This window comes from Rhinolophus sinicus, linkage group LG07 (genome assembly GCF_036562045.2).
Source record: "Rhinolophus sinicus isolate RSC01 linkage group LG07, ASM3656204v1, whole genome shotgun sequence".
Lineage (NCBI taxonomy): Eukaryota > Metazoa > Chordata > Mammalia > Chiroptera > Rhinolophidae > Rhinolophus > Rhinolophus sinicus.
The window spans coordinates 68,770,859-68,792,739 of record NC_133757.1 but is presented as its reverse complement, the minus strand read 5'-3'; the positions used below and the strand labels follow the sequence as shown (position 1 = coordinate 68,792,739).

The 21,881-nt window shown below is 59.2% G+C and overlaps 1 protein-coding gene across 2 annotated transcripts; it reads left to right on the top strand.

Moving 5' to 3' along the window:
* The first annotated feature begins 623 nt into the window (after window positions 1-623).
* On the top strand, window positions 624-20,338 carry KLF16 (KLF transcription factor 16). Of its 2 annotated transcripts, XM_074337485.1 has the most exons (4): window positions 632-841; window positions 7,216-7,342; window positions 8,321-9,763; window positions 18,049-20,338. In XM_074337485.1, the coding sequence occupies exons 3-4, from the start codon at window positions 9,316-9,318 to the stop codon at window positions 18,348-18,350; spliced, it is 750 nt and encodes a 249-aa protein (XP_074193586.1). In that variant the 5' UTR covers window positions 632-841; window positions 7,216-7,342; window positions 8,321-9,315; the 3' UTR covers window positions 18,351-20,338. The 2 variants fall into 2 exon arrangements, 1 of the variants encoding a protein (XP_074193586.1); XR_012497985.1 differs by lacking the exon at window positions 8,321-9,763 and having other exon boundaries at window positions 624-841; window positions 18,049-18,187.
* The last annotated feature ends 1,543 nt before the right edge of the window (window positions 20,339-21,881 follow it).

Genomic DNA, 21,881 nt, shown 5'->3' with positions numbered 1-21,881 from the left:
ATGGGGGTAGGGGGCTGGATGGGCAGCATTCCAACCCAGGACCCCCCCTGCCTAGCTTGGGCACGCCTCCAGGGAAGGTGGGCTCCCTGTCTTGTAAACAACCCCGGGGGATGGCTGCAGTGGGTTTGTGCTCTGCCTGCTCTGGGGCTGCAGGAGGCACCCTTCCGCTCCCATGATCGATAAGGGCGCTGCGCAATCGCTCCCGTGGTAGAAAAGGACACTGCAATCGTAGGCCTGCCCTTACTGTCCCGCCTGCTCTCGCCCGCCTTGCACAGAATGCTAAGACAGTCCACCGGGATCCTGAGCGCCTGGACCAGGCCTCTTCTTTCGCAAATGGGGAGGCTGAGGTCCGGGCTGAGGGCAATGGCAGGTCCGAAGGGCCTGTGGGCTCTCCCCAGGAAAAGGAGCCACCGTGGGACTCGGCTCCCGCAACACGCCGCGGGATCTCGTGTTCGTCCGGGTTGCCCTTGAGGGCCCGGGTCTCTGAACACCAACTGAGGCCCGGCTCACCACCAGGCCTAGAGTGCCCCCTGTGACCTCCAGGGACAGAGCCCTAGAGCGGGGAACACCTCGGATACGGTTGGCCTGTCGTCCACCGGGGTCGGGTGGCGGCTCAACCTGTGTCGCGGGGTCGGACGGTGGCCGGGCCCAGACCCGGAGCGGCTTGCTTCCCAGGTCCGAGGCCTCTGGCGGGGGTGCCTGGGCCCCTTTAAGGAGGGGCGGTGCTTCAGTCGGGGCGGGGACGCCGCCGAGGGGGCGCGGCCTTCGGGAGATCGCGTCACCTGCGAAGCTGGGGCGGAAGTGGTGGCGGCGGACCGTGGAGGAGACTGCGGCGTCGCCGGTAAGTGGCGGCGGCTCGGGCTGCGTCCTGCCGGTCCCTGCCCTTCCCGCCGCTTCCGACGGTTCCCCTCCGTCCCCAAGCGCCTCGACGTCCCCATATGCAGAATGAGCTGCCGCGGGGTAGGGCCGCACACAGTCCAGCAATCTCCGCCGGTTTCAGTGTTGACACCACGCAGGATCAGGTGGCGGTGGGTCGCTCCCCGTCAATCCGGCCGGATTAGGCCGCCGAGTACTTTGCTCCCCAGTTTCTTGTTACTCACAATTGGGAATTGCCAGTCCGATGCTCAGGGACCTTAGAACGGACCGCCAGGCGCTTAAAGAGTGGTACTGTTCTTACTGACGGGAGGTAACTCAACGGGAGGTCACGCTAGAGACGCTCCTCCTACCGACCCCTCCCACTGCCGTTCATCCAGACTTGGCCGAGTATTCTGGCCTCTTTGGGGTAACCCAGCCCTTGAGCCTATGGAGTCCCGTCCGGCCCATCTGTCACACAGGAAAGTCCCCTGGCCTGGGAGTGGGCGGGGAAGGTGCTGGTGCCTTCGTCCCTCCCGAGTCCCACGGGCCACTCTTGCTGATAATCTAGGGTCATTTTTATACTACACGATGTTTAGACGCAAAACTGAATGTGAAATGTGTACTCACTAGAGCAGAGAACATTTGTGGTTCTAGCTTTCGGTTACCCTTCTCACCACAGGACTTTTGCACAGACTGGCCTTTGTGTCTGACATGCCCTCACTACATCCTGGTCTTGTGCAGAGCTCCTCAGCATTGCTAACGTTTTTTAACAGGTCTGACTTCCTCTCATTCTCTTGCTGCAGTATTTCTTCCCTGAAACACCACTCCCCAACCCCCACTGACCCCTCAGCCCTGTACTCTGACCACTGGTGATGTACTTGTCACAGCATGTTTTCACCTCATCAGAATGTAAGTTTACTGAGAGCCAGGGCCCTGCAAAACAGCAAGTTTAAAGCAACTGCTTACAACTGAACAAAAATGTTTTCAGGTACACAGTAAAAAATTCAGACTATGAAAGGGTGTCTGGTGAAAACTCAGTGTCCTTCCCACTTCTGACCTCCAAGACCCTGATCCCTCTCCCCTGGGGCAGAGATAAACCAGTTTCTCGTGTATCAACAATCTTCATGTATACCTAATGTGTTTGTACAGGATGTCGCTCACTGTGCATGTGATCCCTCTTGGAGGTGCTTGCTAAGTTCCAACAGATTGGATTCATTCGTGTTAATGGTTGTACCATATTTTATTAGTACTATAATTTATCTGTACTGTTGACTGTTGTTTGACATTTAGGTTATTTCATCTTTTGTAACAAGGAATGTTGACTATCCTTGTACAAATGTCTCTAGCCAAGTAGGGATACTTCTGTTGGCTGAATTCCTTAGTGCAGAAGTGCTGGGTCAAAAGGCTTTCCACGGATCTCTGACTGGGTACATGATCTCTTGACAGGTAGTACCACATTGCCCCCTGCCCAACAAAGGAAGGGGCTGGTGTCCCCCATTGGCTTGATCTTGCAGAGATGGTAGGCATAAAATAGTTTTATTGTAGCTTTGTGTTTCCTAGAAGTATAATGGTTTTGTCAGATTTACTTTTTTATGTCGGTCATTTCTACCACTAATACAATCATTTTGAAACTGGAAAGATCTATATTTATTATAAATATGCATATATTTAAAAGCTGTTTGTATTTCATATTCTTTGCCCATTTTTCTATTGGATTGTTGGTGTTATTTTCTAGGTGCACTTTGCATGTTATGGAAATTAGCCCATTGTCTGTTAACTCTTTTTTCCGATCTGTCATTTGTCTTTGACTCAATTGTGTTCTTTTTCTCTTTCAAATTTTACTTTTGCCAGGCATTTAAAGTTATTAGTTTTTTCATGTGTGGCTTCTGCATTGTCATGCTGAGAAATATTTTCTCTGCTTCAAGATTATATTTGATATTTTCTTCTGGAAATATAGTGGTTTTTAAAATATATATATTTACATTTTTGGTGTAATTCTAGAAAGCACTTCTGGGAAGGACTAAGGTAGGAACCCAAACTCCTTTTTTCCAAATTGTTTGCCCCAACTCCATTTCCTGGCAGTCGTCTTTCCGCACTGGAGTGCTGTCTTTGTCGCATGACTACCTGGCCTGCATCATCCGTTAGCCTGAGCCCCACTGTCTTCATCACTGAGGTCCAGAGACCATCTCCCCTCCTCCATGTTCCTTTTCCTTGTCAACCTCAGGCAGACTTATCCACTTCTCTTACCCTGGACTTTTTTTACAGAAAGTGGGCTTGCTTAGATTTATAGAGTAACTCGAGAGAAAACTGCTATCTTATGATGAAGAGTTGATGCCTTGCACATATTCCACACAATGCCAGTTCCACAAGACACTCTGTGATAGGAAGGGTTCTGAAAACTTAAGGGAGTGCATCCTACCCCAAATATTCACAGTGCATGGTGTTGACCTTGGTGAAACAGTGGCTTTTCTCAAGTTGATATGAACAGCGCCCTTTTTTCAGTAGCACTTACACCCCTGCTTTTACCTCTGCCAGCCCATTGCACATAAGGAATAAACTGAGGCAGGACCTTGTGGACCACAGCTCCTTGGGCTGACCTGGCCTGTGGGCTCTGCCTGTCTGCAGGGACTCGTCTCTCCACATGGAGTGCCTGTGAGGGTCTTGCCCCGGTCCTCTTCTGTGGACTTGGGGAACCACACACACACAGAGACAGTGCTGGGGAAGCCAGTGGTACATTCCAGGATGCACCCCCCCTTCCCTTCCATTTGGTATGGTCCATGGGCCAGGCTACCTGGGAGAAGGGCCAACTTTCAGTTCTCCATTTTGTGAGTTTTCCTGGACACGTGTATTCATACCCAGCAGCAGCGTTCTCTTGCTGCCCAATAGGCGCCTGAGCATGTCCCCCCAACCCGGCAGGGCAGCACACAGCAACCCAGAACCTTCAGTCCTGTCTGACATACTTCAGATGAGGCCTCCAGTGGGTGCCACCCTTCAGGGGCCCAAGCACCCTGATCTAAGGTGTGGGTGCCCCCACAAGGCAGCACTTGTCTGCTTCACAGTCGGGGTGCAGGGCTGACCTGTTGGCTGTGGGATCCATCAGAGAGCGGTACTGGCCCCCCTTACATTTCAGAGCTCCTGCCATGTTCCAGGTCGATCTTCATGACAACCCTGGACCCCTGGGGTCACTGTCCCCACCCCCCCCCCCAGGCCCCTAGTTAACAGGTGAGACAGCTCAGGCCAAGCTGCCCCCAGAGAGCAAGCCCTGGGACCCCGTGTTTGTCCATAGCATGTGCAAGTGGCACTCGGAGGGGAAGGGGCCTGGCTGAGGTCACTGCTGAGAGCAGCTAAAGTGGGTGTTGTCTGAAGCCCAGCGTACTTAGCAGAGCACCCCCCCCACACCTGTGTCAGCGGAGGGCATCCTGAAGAGGGCTTTCCTCCTCCAGCAGGTGGGCACCAGAGGAGCATGGATGGGCCTGTCAGAGGTGGCCTGAGACCAAGTCCATGGGTATCCCTGAGATCTGGGCAGTTGAAACCCCCTTCATGCCGCTGTGAGCCACTGCTTTCAGGGTCCCAGGCCAGCCGAGGAGTGAGGATGAGCAGGAGCTTGGGGGCAGGGGTGTCCCCACATGAAAGGAAGTTGGATCCTGCCCTCTCCTGTCTCCTGGAGAAGAAATGGGGACCCTGGCTCTGTCCCCAGCAGCTCTGAGCAGGGGGCTGTCACATTTTGTGCGGTGTGCCAGCAGTGGCCTTGCTGTCTTCCAAGTAGAGGACAGCCACATGCCCACCTTTGGGCTAGGCTGGCCTGGAGCCAGCTGTGCCCGGGCATGTCCATTTTCTTACCCTGCACTCTTGGCTGCTCCTGTGTGTGAGGGACCCCCAGACCCTGGTCGTCTCACACACGTTAGAAATAAACATGGGTGCCTTACGGAAGAGTGCATTAACTTCTAAAATACTCCATCACCAAAGTTGGACATCCTGCTGGAGCAAGGGGCGGCGGCGGCTTTGTATTTGCTCCAGAGCAGTGAGCAGGACCAACTGAGAGGTCAAGGTTGCGCCTGTCAGTGCCCGATGCCAGGCAGGTGGCAGAATCAGGTGCGTGCTGCACAGCGTGCCCCTTAGGAGCTGGTCCACCACCTCCTAAACCCCAACTCCCCTCTTGCTCCTCCTGAGCAGGTCCCTGCAGGTCCTTCCAGAGGTAACCACTATTGGACAGGCTGCAGATAGAAGCGAAAACACAGAAATCACAACATGAACAGGGCACATATCTCCTCTGGAGCTGGAGCTGACCTCCCACCTGACCGCATGTCTTGGTTCTCCCACAGCATGTTCTCCGTAACTCAGTAACTGACATTGAGGTTCCTTCTTTCTTTTTTCCCATTACAAACAATGCAACTACACATGCTTCCTTCCTTATGAATATTTTTTGGGTACCTTTTTTGGAGTGGAATTGCTGTGTCAAAGGGCACAACATTTAGTTTTGTTAAGCTACGTGCAGGGCAGTGAGATCATGCGTGGGGCCTCTGATGTGAGCTAATGTTGATGCGTTCATTATTATTAAATGACACCCACGTTTGTTTTAAAATGTTCATCTTGGAATCATTTGGCGTTTACAGAAAAGTTGCAAAGACAGTACAGTGAGTTCCAGTTTACCCTTCACTCAGTGCCCCTCGTTAACATTGTGTCAAAGCCAAGAAATTAACTTGTGTGCGTTGCCACTAACTACATGCTAGGCTGTACTCCAGTCTCATCAGGTTTTCCACTGATGCCCTTTCCTGTCCCAGGATCCAACCCAGGCCCCCTTGTGGCGTTTAGTCATCACTTAGTCTCTTACAATCTAATACAATCTAATGGTACTTCTTCAGTCCTGGTTTTCATGACCTTGATAGTTTGGGGGACATTTTGTGAAATGTCCCCTAATTTGGCCTGTTTGCTCATGATCAGACCAAGGTTGTAGGTTTTGGGGAAGAGCATACCGAGGTGAGGTGCTCTTCTGGCCACATCCCATCAGGGCTCCCTGACATGCACACATCACCCTGAGGTTGACATCACCCTGAGGTTGACCTTGACCACCTGGCTGAGGTGGGGTCTACAGAGTGTCCCTATGGCAGGTTATTGTCCTCTCCTTTCCCTGTCTTGTTCTTTGGAAGCGAGTCGCTGAGCCCAGCCCACATTAAAGGGTAGTTAGAAAATAATTTTTCATCCAGAAAAATATAAAAAAGGATACATGACCCATAATTGCATTGTCTAGATACCTGTTGACATTTAAAGGAAATAAAAGTAAAAACTACACATAGGTAGAAAAAAATTTTGACTTGAACAGAAAGTACTACTAAAACTATTAAATACTAAAGGCTTCACTTAAAAATAAGGTAGGGCCATTCCAGCCTGTCTACACACACACACACACACACACACACACACACACACAACCTTGGAGCCTTAATTCTGACCTGACCTATCATACACCTTCCCTGCGGGCCAGTGGGTCCCATGGTGCACCCCACTTTATGTAACCTGCCTTTCACCTGCACTCCAGGAAACTGCATGCCTTCTACTTCCACAACTGGCTACATCTGCCCCTCAGCTCAGCTCCGTGGGCCCAGCGGCCAGGTGACAGGCCCCTCTTGAGCTCCTTGGTGCTGTCAGTGAAGGGTAGAGATGGGCCCCCATTTACAGGTGAGGGAACTGAGGACTGGAGAAAGAAAGGACAGACACCGGGTGTGTCCAGCCTGGACCAAGCTCAGGCCGCCTCCATTTGTGTTTTTCCCACTCACTGCCTCTTAGTGCTGCATAGGCTGGCCGCTCCTCAGCCCTCTCCCAGCCTGTGAAATAGGAGTGACAACTCCTGAAGGATCATAGAACAGTGACTAGGCACAAGACCACACTGAGCATGAGGTCAGAGAGGTCATTGGGTTCTGAGGGTTATGTCTATGGTCACCCAGGTGTTCCTGGGGCGTGGGTGTGAAGAAAAACCCCAGGAGAGGAGTGTGGGTCCCCAAATGAAGGCTTCTGCATGCGGAAGGACCAGCGTGGCCTGTAGACAAAGGCCATAGGCCCAAGACCCTGATTATTGCTGGGAGTGGTGCACACCTGAGGCCCCAAGAGAATGTTTTGTCTTGGCCCACTCAGCCTGCCAGGCACAACCAGGACGGCAGCCTGGACCCCTGCTTTGCCACGACTCATCCCCTTCTGCCTGTGGGAAGAGGGCACCTCCTCAGTCATTGCCCGTTATCCCTGACATGCTGGCTGGGGGTTCTCACACTTCAGGCCCCAAGTGGGAGCTGCCCCCACTTCCTCCACCTGTCAGGTCTGTGCCCGCCCTTCTGTGCCACTGTCTGACTCACAGATGCTTTGCCCTAGACCACGAGCTCCTGGAGGGCAGCCACTGAGCGGCTCGCTCTAGTCCTAAACATGGATGGAAGGAATGGGTTCCCGCCTCTTTCTCATCCTGCTGTTTGCCTATGTGCCTGGGAGGAGAGCCCTTGAGGTAGGTACCTCCTGACACTTCTGGACTTAGAGGGGTTGGGCTGTGGGGATCGGGCAACACCTGTGGGTGCGGGATCCAAGGCCCCTGAGGACTCAAATGGGGTGGGTGGGGGCCTGCCCAGGTGATCTACCGCCTAGATCTTCAAAGGCACAGGGGAACTCAGGCCAGTAGGAATGCTGGCTGCCCGTGCCATTGAGTGGCACCTGGATAGTGGCTGTCCAGATTGCGCTCAGCTGTCAAAGGGAGCCTGAAGTCAGTACTCCCTTCTCCTCCTTCCGTGGAGGCTGCCAGAGGGGACTGGCACAAGCTGGCACCACCAAGGAAAGTAGGACCTAGGGGACCAAGGGGGCTGAGGGGACAGTGACCAACCTGGGGGCAAAGGGGCCAAGCCTGCTCCGGTCAATTAGCAGGGGTTGCAGGTGGAGTAAGGATAGGGATGGGGCCGGGAACAGGGTCACAGCCCCTGTCCACACCCAGCTCAGAGCCAGTGACCAAGCAAGCAAGCATTAGAGACTGGGACCCGGGCTGGGAGGCCTTCAGGCCCAAGCAGGTCTGCCCTCTGGAGGTCACTGGGGTCACTGCACGGCCCCTACCGACGGCCTAGGAAGGGGCTAGGGCGTGACTACAAGGGAGAGGGCCGTGCTGTCGTCCCCTTCCGCACACCCACTACTTTGGGCCTGAGGGTTTGGCGGACCCCGGCTATCTGCGTCTACCGTGTCCTTGCCGCTATTAAACAACTTGGCCTGCACGTCCTCGGGGGGGCTTGGAGAGACCCCACTTACATGGTCCGAACCCCCAAGATCCCTGCCCAGCGCCGGGGAGTGATGCCCCCGACTCACGTATTCCAACAAGGCCAGGACGCTCTGCCTCGCAAGGGAGTCCCTAGCCCAGCCTTCTGAGAGCCTGATGGGTTCCTTTTTCCGACCCCCCCCCTACCCTGGCCCTCCCCGAGCGGACACCGATCCTCCCCAACCTTAGGTGCGCACGAGTGACTCCCGAAAGGGACGCAAAAAGAGGAACGAACGTAGGTTCTCTCGACCCGGCGGGGCGAGGCGCCTCATCCCTCCCGGTGCCTCGGCCGGGTAGGCCCCACGGGGCTCCCGGAGCGGCGAGGAGCACGCCCCACAGAAGAGGGTGAGGGGACGCAGAAGCACACGGTCCCGCAGGAACCTAGGCCGGGGAGGAGGAGAGGGGGAAGGGTCGCGCACGTGGCCGGGGGGCGGGGCTGACCGCATCCGCACCCCCCGGCCACGTGGGGTGCGGAACCCTTCCCCATCGCAAACGGGGGCGCGCGGGGGTCCGAGACGAAGCTCCCAGGGAAGGGGCGGGCTCCCGCCGGCCGCGCGCCCCGGCGTGGGGTGGGCGCGCCCGTGAGGGGCGGGACGCGCGCAGATAAGGGGTGCGGCGGCAGGGGGTGGGGCCGTCACCGCCCGGAGAGGGCGGAGCGTGCCGGGAGGAGGCGGGGTGCGTGCCGAGGAGGGAGAGCCGTTTCAGGGAGAGGGCGGAGCTTCACGGCACACAGAGGGGTTCTCAGAGAAGGGGACTGGGAGACGTGCCGCAGGAGCAGGGGTCTCGCTGGGAGGGGCGGGTTCCCGGCGCCCCGCGTGGGGAAGGCGCGCTCAGGGCAGGAGGGGACGCGCCGGGGGCGGCTCCTCCCACCCGGGCCCCGCCCCCGGCTACCGCGACCGGGTTGCGGCGAGGTGGAGGGCGCGCCGGGCGGGGGGCGTGGCCGCGGCGCCCCGAGGGGGCGTCCTCCGGGCGGGGCGCGCCGTGGCCGCCCCCGCGGGCTCCGGTGCGTCAGGGCGCGTCAGGCGGGGCGGGGCGGGTCGAGCGCGGGCGGCGGCGGCGCGCGCCGGCCTCCTCCTCCTCCTCCTCCGCCTCCCGCACTCAAGCAGCCGCCGCCGGCCGGACGGGCACTGCTCCCGCCGCCTCCGCTCCGTCAGCTCTGTCTGCGCCGCGCGCCCTTGCCCGGTATGTCGGCGGCTGTGGCGTGCGTGGATTACTTCGCCGCCAACGTGCTCATGGCCATCTCCTCGGGCGCCGTGGTGCACCGCGGGCGGCCGGGCCCCGAGGGCGCGGGCCCTGCCGCCGGCCTGGAAATGCGCGCGCCGCGCCGAGAGGCCTCCCCGCCTGGGCCATCGGGGCCGCCTCCGCCACCTCCTGGGGTCGCCCCCGGCTCCGCCGCCGCCGCACCCCACCTGCTGGCTGCCAGTATCCTGGCCGACCTGCGCGGCGGGCCCGCCGCTGCCCCGGGGGACGCCTCACCCGCCTCCTCCTCATCGGCCGCTTCGTCCCCGTCCTCTGGCCGCGCCTCCGGCGCCGCGCCCGCGGCCTCCAAGAGCCACCGCTGTCCCTTCCCGGGCTGCGCCAAAGCGTACTACAAGTCCTCGCACCTCAAATCGCACCTGCGAACGCACACAGGTGAGTCCGGCCGTGCTCCGGGCCCGCGCGTGGGCGGCCTCTCGTGTCCCCACCCCCGCAGGGACCCCGAAACTGCGTGGCGCGTGGGGAGGGGGGCGCGCCGGAGCCACCGCCGCTGCGCCGGCCGCGGGGGGGTGAGGTCTCGGTGGGTGGGGCGCGCGCAGGGGGCGTGGCGGCCACGCGGTCGGGCGGCGCGCCGAGGGCGGGCGCGGCGGCAGTGGCTGGGGCTGGGGCTTGGGCTCGCGGTTCCGCGGGGTCCGCGGGTGGGATCCGGGCTCCCCGGCAGCCCCTGCTCCCCGTGGCCTCATTCTCTTTTACTTTCTGTTGCGTTCGGATCTGGGTGGTGGGCACCGTGATTGGATCATCCAGCTCTGAGGTTCTCGTTCTTTCTTTTGCTTTGCCTCAGTTTCCTTTTCTGTAGAGAGAGGAGGAGCCGCGTCGCCGCCTCGGGTAGTCTCGTGGATTCACCCCAGAGGGCGGCGGAGAGCTTGGCGCAGGGCCAGCGTGGGGGGTGTCCGACACGTTTCCTCTGTGTTTTAATAAGGCGGAGGGCGGGGCTGGGAGTTCGGATTGGGGCCTGAGTCTGGGGAAGAGGGATTTGAGAGGGAGTCAGGTACTCACCATGTTTGCAGCGTGTTGGTTGCCTTCACTTGCTGCGGGAGCCCTGAAGGTGCGCCGGGTTGAGGGGGAGGGTTCTGTGACAGTCACCTCTCACAACCCAGCTGTGGGTGGGGTGGGGCAGCTAGGGGAACCGGGAGGCAGGAGGGCGCGGGTCACCCTTTCACTCTGTCACCCCTACGCTTGTTTCCCTGTGGGTCTTATAGGTTTCCATCCTTCACCCTGAAAATGGTCTGGGGCACAGGAGACCGCACTTTGGCGGCCAGCCTGGGTTTGAGTGTTGGAAGTGTTGATCCCTTCCGCGGGTGGGCATCTGGGAGCAGGCTGTGAGGGTGCCCTTGGATTTGGTGCTTTGTCTCTGCCACTTTTTGGTGTGTGACCTACTTGCTCCAGGTCTGTATTCTCATCTGTATAAAAGGTGCACAAACGGCTGCTTTTCTCTGAGGGTCACTGGGTGTCACATTGGGCAACAGGAGCTAGGTGGACATGCTCCTACTGTGGGAACACGTGGAGAGGGTGCAAGAAAGCAAGTTGGCCTCAGTGCTGTGGCAGACACCTCAAATGCGGCAGCTCTCCTCCCCTCTCTACACTCTTCCTACTTCTCGCTCAGTCACTGACCCTGGGGCCTGGCGGTTTCGCCCACCTGTGTGCACTGCCACCACAGGACTTCGGGTAGGGTTTACATTTTTTTCCAAGGAGCCACCATCCTTCTCTGTGTGGTCACTGAATATGATCTCCTCTTAAAGGTAGTGGGGTCCTCGTGTCTGTGGCAGAGACATTTGGGAGTCCATGAAGACGGCCTGGTGCCCCTGTGGAGGGCAGAGGGGAGGCTCCTCCCCGGGCGGTGGGTTGTGTGGCTCATTTGGGGTGAGTGTGCCCATCTGAACAGCATGGAGGGTAGGAGTTGGAGATTCTCGACAGAGGGGACAGAGAGACCCCGTTTCATTCCTCTGCCCCTCCGCCAGTCCAACCTCTGGCCTGAGATGTCTGTTCTCTGCATGGTGTGGCTCCTGAGAGCCTTTGGGAGGACCCCCCGTGCCCTGGCTTGGTTTTCTTCAGACCCTGTTAGACTTCCCTGGTGGAGTGAAGCCAGGCTTCCTCCCACCAAGGGACACTTCTTTCGGGTGTCCTAGGATCCTTCAGAGCCTTGGTAGCCCCCCCACCCCGGGCAGTTGTGGTCACAGCCTCCCCCAAGGCTGTGGACTCCTTGTTGGGGCCAGTACATCAGTATTGCCATCCCATTTTTAATGAGAACTAAGGCCCAGGAGGCCAAGTCAGTGTGTCCAGGGGAAAGTGCAGATTGTGGGAGGGCAGGGTGCCATCCCTGCTGCGTCCTGCACCCGTGGGAGCTGTGACTCTGGATATCCTGTCTTTATAACACTGCTGCAGAGACCTGGTGGGCACAGCTCCCGGACCCACTGGCAGGTACCTATGATAACCACAGCTGCTTCCCAAGGGTTTTGGACACGTGTGTGCTTAATGATTGCTTGTGCAATGTCTCCCCGACCCCCAGGTCCACCAAGGCCTGCCTGGGGTCTGTGTAAAGGCCTTTTGCTTTTTCTGACCCCCAGGGGACGGGACAGCTGCTGTTAAGCTCTTTTTGGGGGTGGGAAAGTCATGCTTGCCCTGGGTGTCCCAAGGGTAGGGGCAGATCTGACAAGAAGCATAATTAGATGCTAGCTGAGGGCCCTTGGGAGGCAGTCCTGTCCCCACCTCCACCCTCCACCCCCCACCCCCGCTTGAGGACTATTCTCTCTGCAAAGGCAATGCCAATCCTGACCTAGGCTTGTTTGACAGATGTGTAGACTGAGGCACTGGAGTCAAGCATGGTGCCCTATCATCCCTGCTCCTTGGGTGCAGTGGGGTGGGGAGGCTGGAAGGGGCCATGGGATCCTTTAACAGGACCACTCAGCTGCACAGGGAGCAGGGAGGGCTGTCCTGTGATCCCCCTTGCCCTGCTTGCAGCCCCTGGCCCAGCGAAGATCTCTCCTGCATGAGGTGGGCAAGGACTTTGGAAGCTGAAAGAAATGTTGATGCCGTTGCCGTGGATACAAGGGAGCGCAGGGAGATGGGGCGGGGGCGGGAGGAGAGGCTGGCTGTCGACTTGCTCTCCCAGCCTCACTCATCTCTAGATGGCTCCCCCGCCTGCGCCCCCAGTGCCCAGCTCGCACTCAGCCATGTGCGCCTTGAGGGGCCTCAGTTCTCCAGACCCCCACCTGCTCGATGCCAGGGGCTCCCTTCTGTTTTGACAGCATAGCTGTCCCCTGACATTGCCCAGTGTCCCCTAGAGGGCTGGAGGATCACCCTTACTTGAGACCCTGTGTTTTACTCTAAAACCTTGTCTACTTAAGTCCGAGAAATACTAGTTGAGCACCTACTGTGTGCTCAACTGTGGGGATGGCCCAACTCTGTCCCCTGGGACCCTGGAACCTTGCGGGCAGGGGGTTGATGGAGGAAAAGGCTTCCTGGAAGAGGCCTCTTAGTAGAGATCTGAAGCCCAGGGGTCCGGTGAGGCGGGGAGGGGTGTGTCCCTGGAGAGGGAACAGCACCTTGGCTGCAGGGGGTGTGGCCCTGGGGCATGGATTTTAAGGTGAGGTGGGGAGGGGGCAGAGGCGATGAAGGGTTCCATTTAATCCCAAGGGCACGGTAGGGAGCAGGCTGGGAGACAGGCCAGGCTTTGCAGAGGCAAAGCGGTTTATGGAGAAGAGATTAGGGGTTGGAGAGAGGTGGGAGGCAGAAGCCTCAGAACGTGGGATGGAGGAGGCTAGAGTGACCCCCAGTTTTCTGATCCAGCAGCCCAAGGGGCAGGGTGGTGGTGATAGTCTGATGAAGAGGCCCCCAGAAGGAGAGGCAGATGGGAAAACAGGTCTGGAGGGGAAGTAGCTACCCACCCCAATCAGAGTTGAGAACTCTCTTAGTGTCAGGTGGGGCTCAAGAGACAGGTGTGGAGGGGATCAGGGGGACATTGCCATGCTCAAGGTGTGCCAGGTTGCTCAGGGACTGCTTCCCCACCTAGCTGCCTCTTCCTGTGGGTAGGATAGGGAGAGCAGCTGGAACTGGCTGCAAGTGCCTGTGCCCTACCTGGGGGGAAGGGCCCCCCAACATTGTAGGGGCTGATAACCACCCGCCACCCAGGCTCCCTGATAAAGGTAGCCCAGATGGCCCGGCAGTGGGCAAATGATACGGGGTGAGGAGCCAGCCTCCCAGGAAGGGAGGGGGCTGGGTGGGCCATCCTCGCTCAGTGCTGTTTCCAAAACATCAAGTCTCTGGAACACGTGTGTCTGGGGGCCTGTGGGAGCTGTGCCCCCTCACCCCAGGCCCTAAGAGTCCCACCCCCACCCCTCCTTCATGGCAAAGATGTTAGTCTGGGTGGGAAGTGAGCTGGGGCAGCCTGGGTCCTCCAGGAGGGAGGACGGAAGAGGGAGCGGCTGCAGATGGCTATCCTTTTAAATAAATGGGGGTAATCATAGCTCCTACCTGTGTGTGTTGGGGGGGGCATGCATAAAGAAGATAGCTGCTGCTGAGCCAGAAACCTGAGCTTCAGTCTCTGGGCCTGTAGACTCTTTCCAGAGATGTGTCAAGCATCCAAGGCATGCCAGGTGGGTGCCCTCAGCTTCACAGTCAGGTGGGGGGGAGGGCAGTGGCACACTCAGGAGATGCTGAGCACTGGGGTGCAAACCCCAGGATGGGGGCCAGTGGAGGGTGGGGACACCAGCAGTGTAAGGAGACCACTCTGAGGAGTGATACTAAACAGAGAAGGGACAGAGGTGACCAGGGAGAGGTTCCAGGCAGCAGGTATGTGAGTGGCTGGTGGGGCTGAAGAGAAGCCTGGGGGTGGGTGGGAGAACGAGCGGTCAAGGTTAAGACTCCAGCTTTGACTCTGAGCCAGGGGCAGCTCTGGGAGGGTGTGGAGCAGAGCGAAGACTGGGCAGCCCAGGCACCAGCTGATGGACAACTACTGGACCAGTTCAAGTATGAGCTGGGGACTGGAGCCAGAGTAGGGTCTGGAGATATTTTAAAGGGGGACGTTGACTAGATTTGCTGCCAGGTACCATGTGGGGAGGTGAGGGATTGAGATGGCCCTGGGGAGATGCCTGCCTAAATTTTTGGTGGCAACAGCAGAGTGGTTGAAAGGGGAAGCCTACAGGAAGAGTGGGGGAACAGGGAGGGTGGTGGGTGGTAAGCCTTGGGTTTTTGGGGAGCAGATCCCAGCGGGTATTTAAAATCACAGAGCAGATGACCCTCCCACACTCTGGCCTTTGTAAAGCTATCAGGGTGGCCAACAACAGGGGACCCCCCCCCCTTGCCCTGCCCTCCAGACCTAACCATCTATATGCTTCCTGTTGTGTCTTCAAAACTCTTTTGAGTTCTTTACCACCTGCTCAGGGACCATCTCCTTTGGGAAGCCCCCTGAACCCTGGCGCCCCACCCCCCAAGTCTGCAGCCCTAGCCTTCTTCAGCTCTCCTGGGATGGTCCCTTACCTGTGCCCCTCCCCCACCCAAGCAGTCCACCGGGTAGGTGGGCATTTGTGCAAGGGCGTGCTGCCTGCCATACTTCCCTCCCTACTGCTAGAGATAACCTCAGAAGGTCATGGTGAAGCTTAGCTGTCAGACCCACGGCCCTTGGCCCCTGCTCCAGCCCAGGGAGGTGGGGCACTCTTCCCTGTGAAGGCCAAGCAGGCTAGGCCTGGCCTGGCACACGGTACAGGCTCGCCTCTACGAGGTCTCCTGGCCTCCATTTTTTGACCGTGCGTGGTGCCATGCCCGTTGTCCCGAGTTAGCCCCGGCCCAGCCCAAGTCACAGGGTCAAGTCCACCGCGGCCCCGCCCACCGCGCCGCCCACCGCGTGCACCCCAGCGCCGGTTCCAGCCTAGTCGGCTGGCCTGGAGCAGCCGGATGGTTGCATCTGGGGCCCGGGCATGCCCTGAGCCCCCAAATATTACCCCCCTCCTGGCCAGTCAGTGGACTGTGAGAGGGTGGCAGGTCCTGGCATCTTGTAGGCACTTGCCCAACGTTGTGGGGGCTGAAGTCTGCGCACATGGGTACCCACCACCCACATGCGCTCCCCTAGCCACAGTGTGGGGAGGGGCTGATAGGCGTTCCTGACGGCAAGTTGACCCCAGCCCCAACGGGAGCAGGACCACGTGAGCAGGGCGGGCTGAGGCTGCGGATGTGTGTGTGTGTGTGTGTGTGTGTGTGTGTGTGTGTGTTCCCCCCCCCCCGCTAGCTACGTGCGGCAGCTGTGTTCCCGGCTGCGTGTGTCCTGCCCCAGCGGACGCAGGCGCCGCTCTTGTAACCTGCTCGTTTCAAAGTGTAACTGCGGGGCGGAGGGGGAGGGGCGGGAAATAGCCCCGCCACCCTAAATAGGGAAGTAAGCCAACTGCGGGGCACACTAACAGCGGGATGCCCCCCTCCCTTCTGCTCTCCTTCTTGCGCCTGCAAGATGGCGACACGATTGCATGCCCCCTTGGGGGGAGGGGGCGTTGCTGTCCTAGGTCCCGGGTCTGGTCGAAAGCCATAATCATACTCCCTTCCCCCAGACTGCGGCCTTCAGGAGCTGTCAGATCCCAAGTGGTCGCTGTCGGGGTGGGGTTGGAGTCCCTTCTGGAGTTGTTTCGAACCCCCTGATTATGGAGAGGACATCCTTGTGGTGACCACTCCCCCAACTGCTGCTGACCCTGCCTTCTGGATTGTTCGGGGGAGGCATGGGGCGTGAAGGGTGCAGCCTCAGGGATTGAGGGCTGCCTGTGGTCTTGGGGACAGTTGCTCTCCGCACAGCAGCATAGTTGTGGCCTGTAACCCCCTGGGGAAGGTGGCACCAGTGTGCTCCTTCCCGGACACTTGGGCTCACAGCCTCCTGGGCCTGTCCGCCCCCAGCTATGAGCATGACTGACAGGTGCCCCACAAGAAACCTGGGGGGTTGTTGGGTTTTGACCTCTGACTGGCAAGGAGGGTGGGAGAGAGCAGGTTTTCACTCAGCTCTTCCCTGGGCTTGGGTGAGGGCTGAGTCCCTCTGGAGTCTACTGGCGCCTACATCTTCCCCCCTTCCCCCCAGGCGTTCTCCCTAGGGCAATTCTTCAGCTTTCAGAGCAGAAATGTCACCGGGTCACCCTGAGAATCCAGGCCCTGTTCCCCCCATGGCTGCGGGTCTGTCCCATGGCCACTCCCACTGGCTCTTGGTCACCTCTGCACCTCCCACTATGGGTCCTTTTTTGGGGGTCTTATCTGACCGCTTATTGAGGGCCCCCGTCTGTCTGTCTCGTCCACTACCTGCCCCCGTACCGGTGGGCGTGTTCCTTGAAACAGGGCCTGTCCCTGTCACTAAAGTGTTCCGGAGTGGGCCTCCCAGTGTGTAACCCATGAGGAGACACACTGACCCCGGTGTGGGCCCCTACCCCCTCCGTCCGTCTCCCTTTCTACGGGGCTCCATCCAGTGCCACGAGGGGCATTGCACACGCGCGTGGGTGACCCAGCACGCGTGTCCACATTCTATCCACGCACTTCAAAACCCCTGGGCAACCTGAGGAACAACGCCCGGGGATTCTACGGTCCCAGGTACCTGGGGCGGGGTCCGCCAACGCACAAGCTCCGGATGCCTGGCCCCTTTGGCCTGGGCATGGCGAGGGTCTCGGGTGGACCAAATCTAACGGTGGAGCCCTTGGCGCTTGTAAGAACCTGGGGGTCGGGCGGCACACCGCACGGTTCTGGGCAGAGACCCCATACAGGGTGGGGAGTAGTAGGGATGGGGGTGCAGGGATGGCGGAAGCTCGCGGGACAGGATGGGCGAGGCCGGTCTGGGCAATGGGAGGGGTCTGCAAAGGAAGTTGCAGGGTGGCGGCCTTGAGCGGGAGGGGGGGCGAGGGCGGGGCAGTTCCTTCTATTCTGCGGGGGCGGGGCGAGTCCAGTGGCAGAAGCCTCTGCGCCCCGCCCCTTCCCGGAGGTGTTGCGTTTTTCCCACGCCGGATTGGGCCAGTGGGGCCATGCTATACCTGATTCTGCGGGGCTGCAGGTGGCTCGGGCGGTCTTTCACATGTCTCTCTGCTTATAGAGGGGCCACAGGGGTCAGCAGGGAGGGCTGGAGCACGAGAAACTGCCCAGATTGTGCCCTCCACTTTGCGCCCCAGGTGGTCATTTCCAAAAGGAAAGGGTTTAACGGGTCTCAGATAGGCCCCGAATACCCTAAAGGAGGAGTGGAAAGGAGTATTTTGAGGGTGGGGACGGCATGGTCCATGGTCCATTTGCAGGAGGAGAAGCCCCTCCAAAAACCCAGCGTGCACATCTGTGTGGCGAATACTCTAGGAGACCCTCGTCACTGGGGTAGTGCCTTCCAGGTGGGCGTGTATGGGGTGGCCGCTTGGTAGAACCCAGCCTTTGTTGATTATACTTTAACCAACAAAAAGTGCTCACTGTTATGTAATTAATACAAGTTCCTAGGAAATCAAGGGCGATATTCATTAGGGATTCCTGAAATGAGCAGGGGTTTGTTTATTTTTGTGCATGTACATGTTTTAAGTTCACATGCAGAATCCAGTCTCTAGAACGAGGGTTGTGTGTGTGTGAGACAAGTGCTTGGGATGCATTGGGATCTAATGGGACACCCCCTCTCCTTGTCCCCCAACCTCCGCCCCACTGACCACTGCTGTCTCTCCTCTGCCTCCTCCATCCAGGTGAGCGCCCCTTTGCCTGCGACTGGCCAGGCTGCGACAAGAAGTTTGCACGCTCCGACGAGTTGGCCCGCCACCACCGGACGCACACGGGGGAGAAGCGCTTTCCCTGCCCGCTCTGCTCCAAGCGCTTCACCCGCAGCGACCACCTGACCAAGCACGCACGCCGCCACCCTGGCTTCCGCCCGGAACTGCTGCGGCGCCCTGGCACTCGCAGCACCTCGCCCAGCGACTCACTGCCCTGCAGCCTGGCTGGCAGCCCAGCGCCCAGCCCTGCGCCCAGCCCGGCCCCCACTGGCCTGTAGGGCCCAGTCCAGCCCCGCTCGTAGCACCAGCAACAGGCCTGCTGCTGTCCAGGCCCCAGGGCAGGCACAGACTAACGCCCCTTCCAGCATTCCTCTGAGGGCACTAAGATGCCCCTGCCCCCTCAAGAAAGCAAGGAGGGGGTCTGAGACTGGACTGGGGTCACCTGGAGTTGGCCCTTGGGAGGGGTGGCTGGGGCCCGTGTCTGTAAATAGCCATGATTGGTAACTCTTCCCATCTGTTAAACTGGGACTCCAGGTGGGTCGCCTGCAGGTGTTCTCCCCCATTTGCCACTTCCTTGCTTTGGGGGTGTGTGTGGGCCTTGGTAGGGGCAGCCCGGGAAAGGCACCCCCTCCCCAGTGCTTGAACTCGGCCTCCAGGCCTCTCTCTCTAGGTTGGGATGAAGTGTACAAAGAGCCATAGAGGAACCAGGGGTGCCTGAGGGCCCACTGTCCCCATTCCCACCTGCCCTGGCCCCTTACCCCACCGAAAGCCATTGGAGATGTTCAGGGAAACGGGGTGTGGCCCAGCCGCCCCCATTCGGGTACTCGATCTCAGGTGTCCGTGGGTTCTGCCCCACTGCCCGCCCACGGAGGGACTCCTAGGCCCCACAGCCGTGGGGGCAGGAGGGGAGTGGGAGGGTGTCCGTAAGGTCTGGGTTTTTGCTTCTGAGATGGGGGAGGGAGGGAGAGGAACTAGGGTTCTTCCAAAGAGCGTTTGACTCACTTTGGGGGAGGGGTGCGATATTGGGATGGAATGAATGCTGGCTTATTTATTTTCCTGTCTCTGCTGGCTGGGGGACCGCGCTGCCCACTTGGGTGGGTGTGTGAGTGAGAAAGATGGTGCAGGGAGGCTGGCGCCAGACCTACTGCAGGGCTAGGGTCCCTGACTTCTGTCTTTCCGCGGCATCACGTGACAATCATTCCCTTCCCTTAGGGACCAGACAGCCACTGGGCGAAATACACCTCTCTGCAGCCTGCACCGGGAGGTGTGAGCCCTGGCTCCATCCTGCCCCTGGCTCTGCATGCCCCCCTGGGCGGTCCGGACCAGCGATTGACGTCCTGCACACGCAGACCAGAGGCAGGAGGACTGGCCTCGACCTCTGGGGAATAGCTCGTTTTTTTTGGACCGGGTAGAATATTTTTTCAGGCGCCAATCCCTTTCTTGATACGGGCCTGTGGTGGTCCGTTGTCCTCGGGGTGTGGGTCCACATGATCCGAATTTAGGGTAGGGAGTGAGTGCGAATTTAGGGTGGGGAGTGAATGCCATGCCCTCTCCTGGTGGAGTCCGTTGGATTTCATTTTGGACAGAAACTCAGGACCCCTGCCCTGAAGTGGGAGGGGACCCAGGCTCCGTGCCCTGAGACCCTAAAGGGCCTATTCCACCACCATTGGCTGCAGGTTTGTGGCATCCCCGTGTATTCCAGAGCCTCCCGATTGGGGGCTGGGTGGCTCGGGGGGTGGTGTAGTGGACTCAGACCCCAACCCAGCCTGGCAGGATCCAGGGACAGGTGCCTGGGGTCCTGGGGAGGGGTGGGAAACCCTTTTGGAGCTGGGCTGGGGAGGGTCCTTGGGTCCCATCCCTGAGCCGGTTTTTGCAGGCCGGGTCCATCTGCCGTCAATCTTTCCTCTCAGAGGTGGTGAGGTGCCTTGTCTGTGGGGGCAGAAGGGGGCGGGCCCGTTCATCTGTGTCAGTGTGGACATCTTGGTCGTCACAGGCCTGGCGGGTGCCTGTCGGTAGGAGGTGGTGTGCTGGGCCCAGGGCTCAGGCGGCTGAGAACCCTGTCTGGCTCCTCTCCAGGGGCCTGGAGAGACCCAAACCCTTATGTCCCAAGGGGCCGGTGGTTAATTGGGACCTGGTTCCAGCCACTTACCTGTCACCTTTTAAGGGTAGGGCCCCTAAGGACTTGTGCTTTGGGGAGGTGTCCTCCCCCCAGCCTTGCCTGGCCTCATCCTTGTATTTAATTAAACAAGCCCTTTTTTAACCCCCATTCAGTGCCCGTATGGTTTTTCCCATCGCCGGCCCCCAGCGGGTGGGTCCTCTGAGCCCTTCTGCCCTGCTTACCAATGTGGCTCCAAGGCCACCAACCTGGGAAAACAGGCAGTGAGCTAGTGAATGCACGGACCTGGTGGGGTTCTTGGCAAGTTCACAGTGGCTGGGACCCAAAATACAGCCCCCTGCAGCAGCGCCCGTTGCCGCCCTGTGTCACCTACGCCTCACGCAGCTGCGCCCCCGCTCACCTTCCCGCTCCGTTACCCGGCAACCGAGGCCGAGGTGCAGTGACTTGACGCCCGGGGGCGTCCGCATCCTGCCCCTTTCCGGCCTGGGGGGGGGGTGCTGGGGGATCCCGCGCCCCTGAGGCCGCGGGCGCGACAGGGCTTCTCCCCGAAGGGACCCCCCCCGACGGCCCCCGCCCCGCCATCAGTACCCCAATAGGCTCCTCTGCCCAGTAATACGGCCGTTCCTGTATTGTACGCTTCCTCTGTGCCAGCTCCCAATTGGGATGAGGGCTGGTGTGGGGGAGGGGCCCCTTGGGTAGCGGGATTAGCATCCTCATGAGCATTGAGAAGCTGGTGCGAATTTTGAACCCCTTCATAGGAAAAATGAACCCGATTCCAGCGATCTCCATAGCCCCAAAGTAGGTGGGGATGAGGTAGGGGGAAGGCAGATCCACCCGGGGCGCTTCTCTGCTTCCCGCCCCCGGGAAGGCGGCGGCCCTGCCATCTGGGGGCCGTCCCTGGTATTGCACCGCCGGCTCCAGCCCAACCCTCCCCAAAGTCCTGCACTGTGGCCGCCAAGGTCGCCCCCAACCTGAGCACCGGTCCTCACCTTTATTCGAGGACGGCCTTCCTCTTGCACCTCCCTCGCTCCTGCTTCACCCATGTTGTTTTTCTATTGCATTCTGCCCTGCAAGCTTGTAGACATCGCTCCCTGGACCCATGTGGCGTCTGTCCCTTTGTGGCAGTTCCTGGAATGCGGGGTCCAAGTGCGCTGCCTCTCCCCTCAGTTTCTCTTGGGCACTCTCCATGTGCCCTGGGAATAGCTCAAAGATGTCCCTTCCTGTCTCCTGGATGCTCCGTTGGGATGCGGCCTCCGAGACCCCTGACTTTCCCATCATCTTGCTGTGCTCCTTGCATACTCAGGCCCCCCTGTGTGCCTACCACACCTCCTGGTCCATCGCCAGTCCTACCTTGCCTTCAACTCCAGACCCAGATGTTCCCAGCCCACCCACAGGCTTCCCTTCCCCATCGCCACCTCAGTCACTGGCTGCTCCATCTTTCCAAGTGGGCGGGCCAGAATCCTTGGGGTGACTCTTGACCTTGACTCTTTGTTTCACCACCCACATCCAGTCTATCTGGAAATCTCGCCGAAGCCGTACCTTTAAAACATATCCAGAATCCTCCCACTTCTCCTCGTTCCTCTGCCTCCACCCAGGTCCAGCCCCCATCATCGTCCACCTGGACCAGTTTAGTCCCCTCTGCTCTGGTCCTGGGCTCCCACCCTCACTCCCACAGTGTGTCCTCCCCGCAGCT

What these genes read in the sequence shown, in the direction of transcription:
- KLF16 (XM_074337485.1), top strand. Translation starts at nt 9,316, where the DNA reads ATGTCGGCGGCTGTGGCGTGCGTGGATTACTTCGCCGCCAACGTGCTC. An exon ending in GCACCTGCGAACGCACACAG is followed by an intron (nt 9,764 to 18,048) that starts GTGAGTCCGGCC and finishes TCCTCCATCCAG; the next exon opens with GTGAGCGCCCCTTTGCCTGC.